Source organism: Siphateles boraxobius, unplaced genomic scaffold, assembly GCF_051911475.1.
Source record: "Siphateles boraxobius isolate OS27281-9 unplaced genomic scaffold, OSU_SipBor_1 130, whole genome shotgun sequence".
NCBI classification, from domain to species: domain Eukaryota; kingdom Metazoa; phylum Chordata; class Actinopteri; order Cypriniformes; family Leuciscidae; genus Siphateles; species Siphateles boraxobius.
The window spans coordinates 14,741,763-14,759,538 of record NW_027508734.1 but is presented as its reverse complement, the minus strand read 5'-3'; the positions used below and the strand labels follow the sequence as shown (position 1 = coordinate 14,759,538).

Genomic DNA, 17,776 nt, shown 5'->3' with positions numbered 1-17,776 from the left:
AATAAACCCCCGAAGGTTAGAGTTTTGCGACAATTTTGGCCGGATAATGGCAAACAGCATTCCATGTGCTTTACGGAGGCGTTTGTTCATTTTGGATTTTTTAATCACCGTTGAAGAAAAACTCACCGGATTTTAACTGAGCAGCCCTAAAAGCTCTTAATTGAATTACAAATTCTGCTTTAACAGCATCTTTCTACAGATCACGTATGTCAGTGGATTCTAACCCAATTTTTATACGAAAATCTCTAAACAAACTCTACCGTCCTGTAAATATGAGGTTATTTCTCCACTTATAATCTTATCTTCTTGTCTATTAGATTTGTTCCTTGCAGAGACGGATCAGGTGTGGCTGCTCGGGAACATTAAACAGGATATTGAGAAAATTGGAAATTTATCATAAATCACGTAAGCAATGAAGATGCTGCAAGCAACACATTTGTGATTTTGGGATATTTTGGAATAGCACATATAAAATGTCTTTAAGTACTTTAGGGAAGAATCATAGTTTTTTTTTTAATTCTTGCAATTTATTTTAAAAATAAAACTAGAGTGTTGCACCTTGACTTATTTCATTCTGTGTTACTGAACTAACAAACCAATCAACTCATTTTATTGTAATTTAGCTGGCCACAACTTAGGTCATTCTGTCTTTAGCTTAAAGGGATAGTACTCGTAATAATTACAGTATTTTCATTTTTCGGTGAACTAACTCCTTAAAGCTGCAGTAGGGAGTTTTGAGAAAATGTTGACTTAGCCTGAAAATTTGATCAAGCACAACTAACAGGTCCAACCCCCTTGCTCTCTGCTGCGCTACAGCCCTCCCTCCACAGCTCCTCACCCACAGCGGAGCCTGCCGTGAACGCGCAGGCTAGTAAGCAGGACCACCGATGACGGCGGATTATAAACAGTTATGGAACATTCACTAATAGGGACGAAACATCAACAATCTGCTTTACATTGACTATGGCCTGCCCATACTTTGACTACAAACTGGGTCCTCAAATCATTATGTATTTTGCAATACATGTAACTTTATAACGTTGCACTCTTTCTATAAGTTATAAATAGCTAGTAAGATAACGTTAAAGGATTAGTTCACTTTCGCTGATAATTTTAACAAAAAACTTTCGCTGATAATTTTCTCACCCCATGTCATCCAAGATGTCCATGTCTTTCTTTCTTCAGTCGAAAAGAAATTAAGGTTTTTGATGAAAACATTTCAGGCTTTTTCTCCTCATAATGGACTTCAACAAACACAAACGTTTCAAGGACCAAATGACAGTTTCAGTGCAGTTTCAAAGGGCTTTAAACGATACCAGATAAGGGTCTTATCTAGCGAAACGATCGGTCATTTTAAAAATAAATAAAAAACTTATTTTTTTTAAGTTTTATAAGCACAAATGCTCGCCTTGCTCTGTTCTGTGATGCACGTTTGTGATCCTGTTCGAACTCGTTCATCAAAATGAACAAATCTTTTTTCGAGTCATTTCGTTCGTTGAATGAACGAAATGACTCGAAAAAAGATTCGTTCATTTGGAAAAATAGTGTTTTTCCGCCACAGTCAATCATGCTGCATGTTTATTGTTTCACTGACGTTGACGAGATTAACCACTTAGGTACCGAAACTTGGTACCGAAAAACAAGACATGTTTCGATACTCTGTAGTATCGAGGCATTTCGGTCGGTACCTAAAAAGTACCGAACTCTTTACCCAGCCCTAGCTCGCGCTGTGCAAGAGAGGGGTGATCAGCGCGTACACGAGCGTGATTGACACTGCTAAGACATTCCTCCTGGCTCTGATTGGTTGTTTCTGACCAGGAGCGGTGTATTTCTGCAAATGGCAGTAGGACCACAGGGAGGAGCCAGAGGAGCTTGATTTTTTCACAGATTATCTGTCTCATATTCTACTGTAAGGACATAATGGCAGTTTTAACAAATATTCGTTTACAAAAGTTACCTACTGGAGCTTTAAAAGCAGTTCATTTATTAATTAATTTTTAAATATACTCACAATAACAAACGGCTGCTTTTTTAAAGTCGTGACACATTCAGGACTAATTTCAGGATATAACTTAATAGTCTAACTAAATTTGTCATGTTTTTAGAACTGTACAGAGCCAACATTTTTGATTTGCAGATATAAAATGTCTTTGTATAGTCCTAGACACTAAGTGCTCTGGCCTTCTTAGCCATTCAGAAACACTCTCTGCCTGTCAATCGTTTTTCACAGTCAGGTTTGCTGACATCAAATTGTCTAACATGTTCATGAAGGGGAGAGTTTTTTTTAGAAGAAACATGAGGTTGAAGAGATGGGTTGGTACAATTCAGTGGCTTTAGTCTTATTAATGCATAACAACATTAATTTAACAAACTACAGGTAATATCTGCAGTAGTTTTGTTTAAACACAAGAATTACTGATTATCATTCATTTGAACCTTTATTTTCACAGTGTCTCAGCATGGATGCTGCAGGATTGGATTTCCAAGCCATTTTCAGGCTGTTACGTACAGGATCTGCTCCAAGCCTGGGTAGTGAAGAGCTCTCCAGCAGAATCTCATCATGTGTTGATCAAACAGCAAACACTCCTGCTCCGTCTGTCACACACACAGACGTCATGTGCTTGTGTCTCACTCTCATTGAGGCCATCATTAACAGGCTGACAGCAAAGAGTCTGCCACAAGATGTCACAATATTCTATGAAGATGTCAAAAGGAGACTGTTTGAAGAAATGAATCTGATGGCAAAACTGGTATGTTTAATCAAATTAAACAAATAGGTAATATTATTTTAATTAATAAAAATGTTTTTTTATAGATTTTTTGGTAAAACTTTTTTTTTTACAGTGTCCCTGTTACACATCTTACATGTACTTACTATAGTAATTTCAGTTAATTATGCATAATTACCCTTTAATTACCCCATAATTACTAACCTTAAACCAAACCCTAACACTATACAGTAAGTACATATTGTTAATTAATTTTACTCCGTACTTATTTCTATAAGTACATTATAACAAGGACACCTTAAAATGATGATCTTCCACATTTTCTTATCCTGATTATCCCAATGCTATATATATATATATATATATATATATAATGTTTGTAAGTACTTATACATCATGGTGCTATTTATTCTGATTTAAATTATGAAAAAACATTTTCCACATCTATCTATCTATCTATCTATCTATCTATCTATCTATCTATCTATCTATCTATCTATCTATCTATCTATCTATCTATCTATCTATCTATCTATCTATCTATCTATCTATCTATCTATCTATCTATCTATCTATCTATCTATCTATCTAAAACATGTATTTTATCCCTACCGAGAATAATGGGAATTACAAAATAATATAAAAAAAATCACAAAATGGCCAAACACATTATGGTAATGTGAATTTACTAGTCATTTCTGGCATCAAAAGTTTTTTTTATTTGTGCATAGAAACTTCTGCATATAATGGATGAGTGCTACATTTATTATTATGTGAAATATATATATAAGTCATGCCACCTTTATTCCTGTAGCACTTTATATAGTACAATACAGGTTGTTTCGAAGCAGCTTCACATTAATAAACAGGAGAATATCTGAATTCATTATGGAAACTTCTTCAAATAAAAGACAAGTTCAAATTAGCAGCTGATAATAGTGTTCTTATTCAGCTCAATTCAGTTTAGTGTTGATTCAATTCAGTTCCATAAGTGTGTGAAGTTCATTCATTATGGAACTGGTTCAATTCAGCTTTAAGCAGCTCTTAGACAATAGTGTCGTCATTCAGCTTGAGTCAGTTCAATGTTGATTCAGTTCTGTTCAGTAGTGGTGTAGATGTTTCAAACTTCTTCAGTTTGGAATTTTTTTTTGATTCAGCTATAAAGCAGAAGACAAAATGTGACTTGGGCATGCTTGTGATTATACATTAAGCCTAGAGTTTAATGTAGAGATCCTATAGCCGTTCAGTTCATATCTGTCAGTTTGAACATGTTTTTTGACCCATTATACTGATTTCTTTATGCAGGTTTCTCTCCTCAACTGTCAAGACCAACTGGTGTCTCATTTATCTGCAAAGTGTATATCAGTCTATGTCATCAGTGACATTTCCATCAATGTGAGTATTGCTGCTGTACATGAACTTGTACTGGCAACTACTCCGTCTGAGTATTATGAGGGTTTGATATATAATGAATGTTTTCTGTTTTTCTTGCATGATCTCTCTCTCTCTCAAGTAGTGTGGCTTGACTAAGTGCTGTAATTGTTGATTACAGGGAGACAGCAGCTCAATCTGGAGACAGAGGTGTGCTGAAGTGTTTCATGAACCAACGGCCAGCAGTGAACTGGACTCCTGTCTGTGGTCACTGACTGCTGTGATTAAAGGAGTGCTGAGAGGAGACATATGCCAGAGGAAAAGAGGTACATACATACAGATGATTCAGACTGAGTTGTTTTAGTATCCTCATGTAAATGTAGTGGAACCTTACAAAAGTTTAATCTGAGTTGGCAAGACAGGCGTGAACTAGAAAAATATGGATAATTGACTGAATATGTAAAATATGGGGTAATTACATTGCAAATAACTCACTCGGACATCATGACTTTCACTTACACCTGAATCTAAATTGAAAATTCATCTTGAAATGACTTGAAAACAAGAAATGATGCTTAGTAGCTGGGTTAAATTTCTGCAGTCAGCATGTTTACCGATATGTTGACGAATGGTTGGAGAATTATTCTCATACCATTTTTTTTCATGTTGGTAGGTATTGTCTATTATTATTATTATTATTATTATTATTATATAATAAAGCAGTACCTTTTGCCATGAAAGGAGGTGACTTATAAGACTGATAAGAGAATAAATGATCATTATCTGATTATTAAACCATTGTTTTTTTCATGTTGAAAGTTGTTTTATTGTTATTATCAATAATAATAATAATAATTTTCTTTATTGTTATTAATATTAGAATGAAATTCAAACAACTGTTAGTAGTTACAAATAAAAGTTACACAAAAGATTGTAGTTATAGAAAGCAATATAGAAAAAATGCATAAATAATTGTATACTTAATGTATAATTTGTTCAGATAAACATAAAAAATATCATTGTGTAGCATAAATTTACATTGGAATAAACAACCAATCTTTGCCTTCTCATTTCAGAGGACATGATCTCTTAATTCCAGCTGCTTTTTTGTTTTCTCCATAGATGTTTTGATGAAGCTTCTTTCTGGATTGGATGCCTCCATCACTTACTTGCACACCAACCTTCTGACTCAAGACACACAGGACCCTCACAAAAAAAAACTGATGAATCTTTCTAAAACCATGTGTGAGTTCTTCGACCTCCTTGAAGTCCTCAGCGCTGCCCGGCTCAGATATGGAGTCTGTTCTTCTGTTCAGAGAGTCATATTCGTTCAGTCGCGAGCACTCCTTCGTGTCATGAGAGCTGATGTGGAATATTTTGTGAAAAAACGAGCACTGCTTCTTCTAAAGAAAAGTCTTCTGCGGAGAGCCGGGGACGATTGGGCTTTAGGTGAAGCTCAGTCTGCGCCACATGAAGATCACAGCCTGACTGAGGACATGTTGACCATGGCAGATGGAGTGTTACAGGAAACGAATGCAGGCTGGCTCAAGGAAGTGCCTGTGAAAGCTCAGGCCAGTTTCTTTGGTGGGAACTGTGATGTGAGACTCGCTGGGATGCAGAAGGACGATGTGATACTGAGAGCCGTGAGCCTGATTTTGCTGAAGTCACTAGAAATAAACATTCAGCGCCTTCATTGGAAAGGTAACTTTCATTTATTAGTTTTCACATTATCATAGTAACAACTGGAAAATGAAAGTTCATTAAGACAAACTTTACATGACAAAGTCTTACCTGAAGAAAAATAAAAACATTTCTTTATGTCTTAAAGTTACAAAGATTATATACACTCACCTAAAGGATTATTAGGAACACCTGTTCAATTTCTCATTAATGCAATTATCTAATCAACCAATCACATGGCAGTTGCTTCAATGCATTTAGGGGTTTGGTCCTGGTCAAGACAATCTCCTGAACTCCAAACTGAATGTCAGAATGGGAAAAAAGGTGATTTAAGCAATTTTGAGCGTGGCATGGTTGTTGGTGCCAGACGGGCCGGTAATCTGCTCAGTTACTGTGATTTTCACGCACAACCATTTCTAGGGTTGACAAAGAATGGTCTGAAAAGGGAAAAACATCCAGTATGCGGCAGTCCTGTGGGCGAAAATGCCTTTTTGATGCTAGAGGTCAGAGGAGAATGGGCCGACTGATTCAAGCTGATAGAAGAGGAACTTTGACTGAAATAACCACTCATTACAACCGAGGTATGCAGCAGAGCATTTGTGAAGCCACAACCTTGAGCTACAACAGCAGAAGACCCCACCGGGTACGACTCATCTCCACTGCAAATAGGAAAAAGGGGCTACAATTTGCAAGAGCTCACCAAAATTGGACAGTTGAAGACTGGAAAAATGTTGCCTGGTCTGATGAGTCTCGATTTCTGTTGAGACATTCAGATGGTAGAGTCAGAATTTGGCGTAAACAGAATGAGAACATGGATCCATCATGCCTTGTTATCACTGTGCAGGCTGGTGGTGATGGTCTAATGGTGTAGGGGATGTTTTCTTGGCACACTTTAGGCCCCTCAGTGCCAATTGGGCATCGTTTAAATGCCACAGCCTACCTGAGCATTGTTTCTGACAATGTCCATCCCTTTATGGCCACTATGTACCCATCCTCTGATGGCTACTTCCAGCAGGATAATGGACCATGTCACAAAGCTCAAATCATTTCAAATTGGTTTCTTGAACATGACTATGAGTTCACTGTACTAAAATGGCCCTCACAGTCACCAGATCTCAACCCAATAGAGCATCTTTGGGATGTGGTGGAACGGGAGCTTTGTGCCCGGGATGTGCATTCCACAAATCTCCATCAACTGCAAGATGCTATCCTATCAATATGGGCCAACATTTCTAAATGATGCTTTAAGCACCTTGTTGAATCAATGCCACGTAGAATTAAGGCAGTTCTGAAGGTGAAAGGGGGTCAAACACAGTATTAGTATGGTGTTCCTAATAATCCTTTAGGTGAGTGTAGTTTGAAAACTATTTTATATGCTATATGTGGCTTAGGTATTCTGAATTATATAGAATAGAAATTACATTTATTTTTAAGAAATGCTGAACATTTGCTAAATATGAATAAATACTATAAAAGTACCACAGTAGTTAGTTCTGAAGTAGTCTCATTTCATGTTTGAATTATTTGAAAGCACTGATTCACAAAGCATTTGTAAGAATGTTTGCTTGTATGTACAAATTACATGTGTGAAGCATAAAATGAACTTTCTAGTGCTTCTCCACAGCTTAAATAAAATAACACATGCCATTAAATCATTAAACAACAGGGGGCAATGTATCTCTTCATAATACACATCTTTCCTGTGTTTCTAGGATCTCAGAGTGACATTGACATCCGTCATTATTTAACAGAGCTCATGTCATTCCTCCAGCGTCATGGGATTCTGATGTCTGCAGACACTCACAGCTGCTCCTGGGTGTCTGTAGTATTTGCTGAACAGGATGATGACATGATAGAATCAAGCAAGACTTTGATTGGCTTGAATTTATATCACAAAAGGTTTGGAATCTGTTTTATACATCCTATTATACTGTACCCAGAACTATATCTCTTACACCTGATATGGGTGTTTTCAGAGGTATTGATGTACAGCATTGTTGAAATTAAATTTTACTCAAATATTTGGGCAGACATGTATTTCACAGAAAAGAAAAAAATGAAAAAACAATTTTTCCAATCCAGAAGATTTCAAACATGTTTGATATTTTTAGTCAATTTTAGAACACTAGTGTGTTTATTTGTCACATGTCTCCTAGCAATATTGTTGTGTGAGTTTGTTGTGTTCAGAATGACTTGAAAGTCTGGAAGCGGTTGATCCTTGAGTTGTTTAGTGTATGATGCCTAATTTTTCTCTGTAACCATTTAAGCCGGCAAGTGGATGATGCCTATTGTTTTAAAGTCTATTCAGATCCTGGTTTCACAGACAAGGCTTAGATTGCCAGCAGCCATATCACCCTGTAGTCCAAGACTGGTTGCCCACTGAAGCTAAGCAGGGCTTAGCCTGGTTAGTACCTGGATGGGAGACCTCCTGGGAAAACCAGGTTGCTGCCGGAAGAGGTGTTAGTGAGGCTAGCAGGGGGCGCTCACCCTGTGGTCTTTGTGGGTCCTAACGCCCCTGTAAAGTGACGGGGACACTATACTGTGAAAGAGCACCGTCCTTCGGATGAGACGTAAAACCGAGGTCCTGACTCTCAGTGGTCATTAAATATCCCATGGCATTTCTCGTAAAGAGTATGGGTGTGACCCCGGTGTCCTGGCCAAATTCCCTCCATTGGCCCTTGCCAATCATGGCCTCCTAATAATCCCCATCGATTGAATTGGCTCTATCACTCTCTTACCTCTCCACCTATAGCTGGTGTGTGGTGAGCGCACTGGCGCCGTTGTACTGTGGCTGCCATCGCATCATCCAAGTGGATGCTGCGCACTGGTGGTGGTTGAGAAGAGATCCCGACATGATTGTAAAGTGCTTTGGGTGTACAGCAGTACTTCTGAAAATGCAATATAAATGCCTCATTCTATTCTATTCTAGATTAAGCCAGGATTCGGCCTTAGTTTAATTGGGGCATTTAAGTAGCTTTTTAAAATGTGCCTTAGAAAAAAAAACATTACTGGTATGCATGTTGAGACAAAACATGGGCACTGATATATTTTAAGGTGTGGCAGTGCAAGTTGTTTTTAGTTAAGACAGCTCAAAAATGCATTTTAGTCCTGGACTAGGCTTAAGCTTTGTCTCTGAAACCGGGGGTAAAAGTCACAAAGTGTGTTTCAGCCTTAAGTTTAGGAAGTTTCTAGGAATTTTGCAAAAAAGTGTTCTGAGGGGTTCGATAGTAAAATCAAGTCACCTTTATTTATATAGCGCTTTTTACAATACAGATTGTTTCAAAGCAGCTATACAGAGATAATAGGAAAATAATGTTGTAATAATATTGTTAAATATAAAATGAAATGTCCCCAACTAAGCAAGCCAAAAGCCAATGGCAACAAAGGCGAAAAAGGCGACGGTGGCAAGGAACCAAAACTCCATCAGGTGACAGAATGGAGAAGAAAACCTTGGGAGAACCCAGGCTCAGTCACAGGGCCAGTTCTCCTCTGGTCAACGAACGAACAGTGTATGATTATGATTCAGGTGGCATTATAGGTCAGAAGTCAGATTGGATCAGAACTTAATTTTGTCAGAAATATTTATCCAGTTCTATCTGGTTGGGGGTTGGAGTCATCACGCCGGTATGGAGATGAGTTTGTTGAGGTGTCCATGAAGCCTTCACAGGGCTGATGAGGCTGGCACTTCAGGGATGCGTTGTCATGGTGTCCATGCGATGGTTCTTCATCAGATCTGGATATGGCCTGGATACGGCTGACTGCGGTAAACCTCGAGATAAAGAGAGAGACTAGCGTAGACGCCATCTTTCTTATGATGTACCAAGTACATCAGGATTTATGGGAAGTGTTCCGGGTTCTGACTGATCTAAACTATGCAGCCTAACATTGAATTATAGAAGTCTATAATGTGTTATGTGTATGCTAAGCCAAAGAGATGTGTTTTTAGTGTAGATTTGAACTGACAGACTGTGTCTGCTTCCCGGACAATGTTAGAAAGATTGTCCCAGTTTTGGTGCTAAATAGGAAAAGGATCTACCGCCAGCAGTCGATTTTGATATTCTAGGTATTATCAACTGGCCAGAATTTTGAGATAGCAATAGACGTGAAGGACTATAATGCGTTAAGAGCTCGCTCAAGTACTAGGGAGCTAAACCTTTTAGTGCTGTGTAAGTAATCAGCAATGTTTAATTGGGAGCCAATGCAGTGTTGACAGAACCGGGCTAATATGGTCATACTTCCTGGTTCTGGTAAGAACTCTAGCGGCTGCATTTCGGACCAGCTGTAGTTTATTTATTAAACGTGAAGGGCAGCCACCCAGTAGAGCATTACAATAATCTAGCCTTGATGTCATGAAAGCATGAACTAATTGTTCTGCATTTTTTATTGAGAGCATATGACGTAATTTAGATATATTTTTAAAGGGGTGGAAAAACGCATTTTTTCGAAGGCTTGATTGTGTTTGTGGAGTGCACTGTAACATGTGTTCATGCTTCGTTTTTTAAAAATTGCAAAATTGCATAGCAAAATTGCCTTTATTCTACACTGCTCAGCCCCTCCTTGTAAAAACGGCCTGATGGTTTCCGGGTTCTATGAAGCCAGTCCCTCAAAACTACGCAATGGGCTCAGATTGGTTAGCTGACCCAGTGTGTTGTGATTCGTTAACCGTCTACTGCACGTTTTCCGGAAACTTCACGCCCCATACCTTTACTGGTAATTTGTGCTTTGGTGTATTATAAACAATGGCGTCAGTCGGACCCAAAGAATGTTAGTAAAGAGGTTCGAGCAGAACCTGTTCAAGAACGGCTGTTAAACGACGATTCAGAAAGGTTTGTTTTTTGTTGTTCTCTCATTACTTTTTAGATACGCTGTTATTTAATTGTACTAATTATTATAGAATTACAAAAAAATAAGCTTCATAAACAAGAATTTCATATAATCGTTCTAACAAATTTTACTACAGTCCTCAAAGGGATTTTTTGGAGTAAAGACTCAGGATCTATAGTGATCGTTTCTGACTGTATGGCACCGTTACTTTTGTATTTTTAGAACGATTGTAGCCAAATATCTGTCGCCAGAACTATTAACCCAAAACGAACACTAAACATCGGATTTACTACAGTAGCCAAATCAAAGACAGAACCATGTTTAGCATGCCTGTAGATAAACAAGCATGTAGATAAACATAAAAGCTCTAATCAAAGAATTATTTACACTAATTCCAAGTTCGCTGTTGAGATTAAAAAAAAGTTTGTAACGTCAGGTGTTTGTCGGATAACGTTAAGTATGATTGAGCATTTAACAAACCAGCAGAGCCAAACAGCGTTGTCATTTGTTTACTTCCTTGCTACAACGTACAATTAACAATACAAACTATTACAGGAAAAAACATCGACGAAAAATAAATCATACTTACAGGTTGTGGCCCGTAAACAAAAGCTTCTGTTTTTAAAGTTGGAACTGCTCCATCTTTCATGACAAGGGTCCTAATCATGAGGGACCGAACTAAAAATAAAGTTTGACCATTGATCCCTAACTCCCTCGTCCCTATAAGGCTGAACAAAGTGGACCTGCAACCGGGATGAAAATAACAGCAGCGTTTCGACGGCATTGCGACAACTCATATCCAAAACAGCAATATAAAATGGCCTCGCCCCGCTTATTAAGTATTCTCGGAGGAGGGGTTTATGGAAGTAATGGGATTTACTGACGTCAGCAAACCCGGAGGAATGACGTGTAGACCAAAACCAGTCGTTTGCTGTAGTCCTTAAAAATTGAATTTTTTAAAAGCAAATAACTTTGCTTTGAACTTTGAGCGCTGTAACTTTGCAGATGTTGTTTATGCTCAAACAGCAACTTTACACACTAGCTAAAGTTAGAAACGTGAAATTGTGTTTTACCACCCCTTTAAGATGAAAAAATGCGGTTTTACAGATGCAAGACACGTGACTTTCAAATGAAAGATTGGTATCAAAGAGCACACCCAGGTTCCTAACTGACGACAAGGACTTGACAGAGCAGCCATCACGTGTTAGACAGTATTCTAGGTTATTACTTGAGGAAGTTTTTTTCCGGCCGCTTGCAAGCACTGCGCCCACACATCCGGTTCAGTTCTCAACCTCGCAGAACGCGGCGATCAGAACCTGGAGACCATTCGCCCCCTAGCTACATATATAAAGCATGGGAAGTCATTCCAGGGGTTTCAGAATGGGTGCTGAGCGCAATAAGGCACAGCTATTTATCGACACAGCGCGCGCCGTGTTCGACACCTAGCCGCTTCTTTCCAGAAGGGCAGTATCATTCCTCTGAAGACATTCCAGAGGATGCTGGGCTGTATGGCCTCAGCTACAGCAGTGCTTCAGCTGGGCTTACTGCGCATGCGCCCGCTTCAACGCTGGCTCAATGCTCGTGCGTCTCGCCGAGCTTGGGCTGCTGGCTGCGAACGAATCAGAGTGACTCAGACCTGTATTACGGCTATGCAGCCCTGGTTAACAGCCGGCTGGTATCAGCGGGGATGTGATGATGGGAGCGGTCTCGTACTGAAAGCTCATCTCGACAGATGCGTCCAACTCAGATTGGGGTGCGCTCTTCGAGGGCAGACCGGTCTTTGGCCTGTGGTCAGACCAGGAGAAGCTCCTTCACATAAACTGTCTAGAAATGTTAGCAGTCGAGAACGCGCTGAAGCGCTTCCTCCTGCTCATACAGGACCACCATGTTCTAGTCTGATCAGACAACATGTCAGTGGTTTCCTACGTGAACCGTCAGGGCGGCGTCAGATCCAGGAACCTCTGTGATCTGACAGAGCGCTTCCTCACGTGGTCTCAGCATCACCTGCGCTCGCTGAGAGATGCACATGTGCCAGGCCACCTGAATGACGGCCCAGACAAACTATCAAGGGACAACGTTCCCCCAGGGGAATGGTGCCTGCACCCCCAAACGGTCCAGAAATGATGGCGCCTGTTCGGCAAAGCGGAAGTCGACCTATTTGCGTCAAAAGACAACGCTCACTGCCCAATCTTCTTTTAGAAGAACGAGGACGTGCTGGCCCAAGTCTGGCCCAGCCGCCCTCTGTATGCCTTCCCTCCGATCTCTCTGCTACCGCAGGTAATCAAGAGGATCAGGGAAACGCGCCACTCGTTGCTCCTCATAGCCCCGCGTTGGGAGAATCAGATTTGGTTCCTGGAGCTGACGCGGCTGTCACTGACAATCGTGGCCGATTCCGGTGAGAACGGATCTCCTCTCACAAGCTCGCGGCTCGATCTGGCATCCCCATCCAGAGCGCTGGTCTCTGCACGCATGGGTAATCAACGGGTACCCGTTGCCCTGCCAGAAGGAGTGATGAACACGATCACGCAGTCTAGAGCTCCCTCTACTACAAAGTTTTACGAGTCTAAATGGTCAGTGTTCTCCAAATGGTGCACTGACAAAAACCTGGACCCACGGACTTGTGGGGTCTCGCGGCTGCTCAGCTTCCTACAAGAGCTGTTGGATAAGGGGAGTTCCCCATCCACGCTCAAAGTTTATGTGGCGGCCGTTGTAGCGTTCGCTGAGTCGACGCACGGCCGGTCGCTAGGGAAAAACGAGCTTGTCATCCGCTTCCTCAGGGGGGCCAGAAGGATGAACCCTCCACGCCCCCCGTCGGTTCCTATGTGGGATCTTTCATTGGTCCTCGAGGCCCTGAAAGCTTTCCCCTTTGAACCACTAGACTCCGTGGAGTTAAAGTACCTATCACTCAAAACCGTTTTCCTGACAGCACTGTCATCAGTGAAACGTGTGGGGGACATACACGCGGTGTCTGTCAGCGCCGCGTGTCTCGAGTTCGGGCCAAATAACTCAAAAGTCATCCTCAAACCTAGACACGGTTATGTTCCTAAAGTGATTGGCACCCCATTCAGAGCGCAGGTCATTTCTCTATCGGCTCTGCCTTCATCCGATAATGAGAGCGATGTTAATCTCCTCTGCCCATTCAGGGCACTGAGGATTTACACTGCGCGCTCCGCTCCTTTCAGGAGCTCGGAGCAGCTTTTCGTTTCGTTGGTGGGCGCACCAATGGTCTCGCCGCCTCGAAACAAAGCCTATCCAGATGGATTGTGGACGCTATAGCAGCCGCTTACGCGTCGACATGTCTGCAATGCCCCCTGGCCATCAGGGCTCATTGCACCAGAGGCATGGCCTCTTCGTGGGCATGGTCCAGCGGAATTTCTATTCACGACATATGTGTGGCGGCGGGCTTGGCCTCCCCGTCCACCTTTGTCAGGTTTTATAACCTAGAAGTTCCCGCTCTGCAGGCAAAACTTCTGTCAGTTTAAGTGAGATGTATGTTCTGTCCACAGATGTTCGTGCGCAAGCTACTCTCACGTATACTAGCTCTTCTGGTTGAGCTGCACTATTGGGTATGTGCTAGGTGCTTATACAGACCGGCGACGCCGCTCTGTATTCCCTATGAGTGCTTATGTACAAGTGCTGGCCCGCGTTGCTGGCCACCTTATTTCCCACTTATTTGGGTTCCCCGGAAAGCCCTGGGACTCATTGTGGATGCTTGACGCGCACGGCGTTGACAAAGGGTTCCCGTAGCGTAAGCTAACTTACGGAATACGAGAGAACCTCTAGTAAGAGAACGTATCAGATACCTAACGTAACCTCGGTTCTCTCTAGAAGAGGGAACGAGTATTGCGTAACCTGCCGTGCTTGCGCCACGAGCGTTTTTCGCTTCAGTCGATGAAAACCAGAGAATACAGCCTACGAGGCCTGATTATATAGACCATTTTGCAAGATGTAAACAACACTGGTCCAGAAGCACTTCCTGTTTCAGTTCTTTAACACTACATAAAAGTTGGGATAAAATACAACCAACAGAACAAATAAAACTGAATCAAAAAGTGAAACAAACAACTTTAAGATGTTTTCTTTAAATGTGAAATAAAGAAACCAGTTACAAACTGAAACAGGAAGTGTTTCTGGACCAGTGTTGTTTACATCTTTCAAAATGGTCTATACGCTAAGCCATGGCCATTCTGGCGGGCTTTGACACTGTGAAGGCGCGAGCGCCCTTCATTGGACGTGACGTCACGTCGGGCTCAGTGGTAGGCTGCTGCAGTTCCCGCAGGGCAGCCTATGAGCACGCTAGACAGCCTGATCTAGGTCTGCTAGCTGCACTGCGTTTACAATGGATACAAAAATTAAGGATCATTTTTTGGCTTCAATATCTCGAGAAGATGAATCTTTCCCGTAGCGTAAGCTAACTTACGCAATACTCGTTCCCTCTTCTACAGAGAACCGAGGTTACGTTAGGTGACCGATACGTTCTTCTAAGCTATCTATAGAAGCTATCTATAGCTTCTAAGCTGTCAATATAGATATATCTATATCAAAAACATCCACAACTAACGATAATGACAGAGGAACAATATTGTTGGAATCAATTTCAGAATTATTTTTTTCCAGCTGATAAACGATAAAAACATTAACAACAAATAGAATAGAATCCATCCTTTTTTAAAGAGGTCATGCATTTGGACAATGCGGCAGAGGACAAAACTACAGTGTGCGCTTATGATATAAAGAAATTTATTGTGGGTTGGTGTGTACATCATTAATATAGTTATTGTTCCTGGTGTGAATGGACCTTTACAGCTTTAATAGAATAAAGATTTATAGAAGTTTTTTTATCTATTCATCTATTTATTTATTTATTAAGGAATAAGAAACACTGGCTATTGTAAAAAAAAAAAAAATTATACATATTAACAAATAAAAGTAATTTAATGGTAAATGTTTTTTTCCTTTTCTTCACAGTTTGAGTTCCTCAGACTCGGCGGTTTGTGTCTGGGGCTGTAACCCTCACTGTCATTTCATACTACTTCTCCGCTCCCTCTCCTTTGATCACACCGTGCTACTTGACTTCCTCATCTCTTCGGAAACATGTTTCCTGGCATACTGCGTCCACTACCTGAAGCTTCTCCGTGAGGACTGGACAGGCTTGTGTAGGTCTTGTAGTCATATTGAAGATTGTGATGGGAGGCATGGTGCCACAAGAAGAGGAACTGATCCTTCCGTTCAAGCTCCTTCTGCTAATTCAGAGACGCTGTATGTTGTTCAAGCAGGTAATGAAGTTCCACGTTTGGTTGATTATGGGAGCTCAGATGAATCCGATGAGGCAGAAGAGCATGTTCCTGGGAATACTGATGTAGATTCTGGTAGGACAGATGCTGAAGCATCTTTTTGCCCATCTGAAATGGCGCTACAAGAAGTTCAGACTGAATATGCATCCGTATCTCTGTTAGATAAAGTATTTGTGTGTCTTATGAACTTGAGGACCACCGTAACCAGACTACATAAAAGGGGTCTCTTTCCCTACAACCCTACCTCACTTCTAAAACTGTTAAACAGCGTAGAACCTCAGAGAAACAGGATTAGTTAGTTAGCTTTGACTTAAAGCTAACTAACAGTGATAGATAATAACTGATCAAGTATGTCGATCTGTTCAATTACTGCAGTGAATAAACAATACATTGCTGAACCAAAAGGTTGTTTTTGCATAAAAATTAGTAAGATATAGAGGGACTAAAATAAATAGATAATAAAATAATTAAATGCGGCATGGAATGTTGCAATAAATAAAAATGCAAGGAAATGTACGAATAAATAAAACAAGGCGTGAAATATATTCATCTGGTAACACTTTACAATATGGTTCCAGTTGTTAACAATAGTTAACATGAACTAACAATGAAAAATACTTCTAAAGCATTTATCAATCTTAATAATACATTATTTGCATGGCATATTAAACAATTTTATTTCATATTCATTTGTTTAATTTAGTCTGCTAAATATATTATATATAATTATATAGTTTCCATAATAAGTTTCCTAAAAAAAGCAAAATTTCCAAGAGTCCATCCTATGATATTCTGGTATGGCTTCAGTCCCTCATTCAGCATTTGTGTTTGTCTATTTTTTCACTCAAAAGGTATAAATTCTGTGATTACTATGTAAACCATATTAACAGCAGGTTTTTTCCACTAACTGGTATTAGGCCCAACACCATCATTTAACATTTAAATAACATCACAAATTTCCATCATTTTATATGGAAATATCCAGAATCAACATCCGGCAACAGCTTTTCCGAAGGGAAAGGCACCACAAACAGCTGTTGCTCACATTAATGTCATAATTAGGCTTGTGAGATGATTAGACTCTCCTCAACTTGAATGTTACTAGTGAACGTTAATTAATTAAATTAATTAAGGATCCCAGAGGATAAAACCTTCAGCTTTGGTCTAGCTCCTCAATATAAACAAACCTGATTTAAATTGAGTAATAGACATGAATGATTCCTCAAATAATGTGTTGCTAAAAATATTTAGAACACGCATAAATACATGGTTTCCACAAAAATATGATGCAGCACAACTGCTTTCAACCTTCATTATAATAAGAAATGTTTAAAATTACATTTTACAATATATTCAAAATTGAAAACAATTAAATTGCAATAATATTTCACAATATTACTGTATTTTACTTTGTTTTTAATTTAATAAATGCAGCCTTGTTGAGTAAAAAAAAGACTTCCTTCAAAAAAAACTTACTGACCCCAGAGGAAAGGCAGGAAAAATACTAAATATAAATAATATAGTTCTACAAAAACAAATGATCATAGAGCAAAATAATTCTGGTGCAATTTATCTATTGCTTAGAAGTCAGCAAAATTAGATTAAAAAGGGGAAAAGATTACAAATGGGTTCACTTGCAGTGCGAATACATATGATTTATGTCAACCACAATGTATGGATTGAGTTTCACCAATTTAGGAGACATTTAAGAAGCAGAATTTAATTGTTTCTATTCTGTGTCATGTTTATAAGTATGATAGGATCTATGCATTTTCAGGATGCCTTTATTTACTTTTTATGCATCAATTCTAGTACTGTGTTTGGTCACCATTTGATGTCGTGTAAAGTTTGTGTCCTGAAGTAAAACTATTGTCCACT

At 39.8% G+C, this 17,776-nt stretch overlaps 1 protein-coding gene across 1 annotated transcript; it reads left to right on the top strand.

The window, feature by feature from the left end:
* The first annotated feature begins 26 nt into the window (after nucleotides 1-26).
* lins1 (lines homolog 1) lies at nucleotides 27-16,302 on the top strand. Its single transcript, XM_077228026.1, has 8 exons — nucleotides 27-204; nucleotides 318-405; nucleotides 2,451-2,750; nucleotides 4,035-4,124; nucleotides 4,282-4,426; nucleotides 5,223-5,801; nucleotides 7,493-7,679; nucleotides 15,573-16,302. Exons 3-8 carry the CDS (start codon nucleotides 2,460-2,462, stop codon nucleotides 16,195-16,197), a joined length of 1,917 nt encoding a protein of 638 aa, XP_077084141.1. The 5' UTR covers nucleotides 27-204; nucleotides 318-405; nucleotides 2,451-2,459; the 3' UTR covers nucleotides 16,198-16,302.
* Nucleotides 16,303-17,776: the final 1,474 nt, after the last annotated feature.

What these genes read in the sequence shown, in the direction of transcription:
- lins1 (XM_077228026.1), top strand. Translation starts at nt 2,460, where the DNA reads ATGGATGCTGCAGGATTGGATTTCCAAGCCATTTTCAGGCTGTTACGT. An exon ending in TGAATCTGATGGCAAAACTG is followed by an intron (nt 2,751 to 4,034) that starts GTATGTTTAATC and finishes TTCTTTATGCAG; the next exon opens with GTTTCTCTCCTCAACTGTCA. An exon ending in TTGAATTTATATCACAAAAG is followed by an intron (nt 7,680 to 15,572) that starts GTTTGGAATCTG and finishes TTTTCTTCACAG; the next exon opens with TTTGAGTTCCTCAGACTCGG.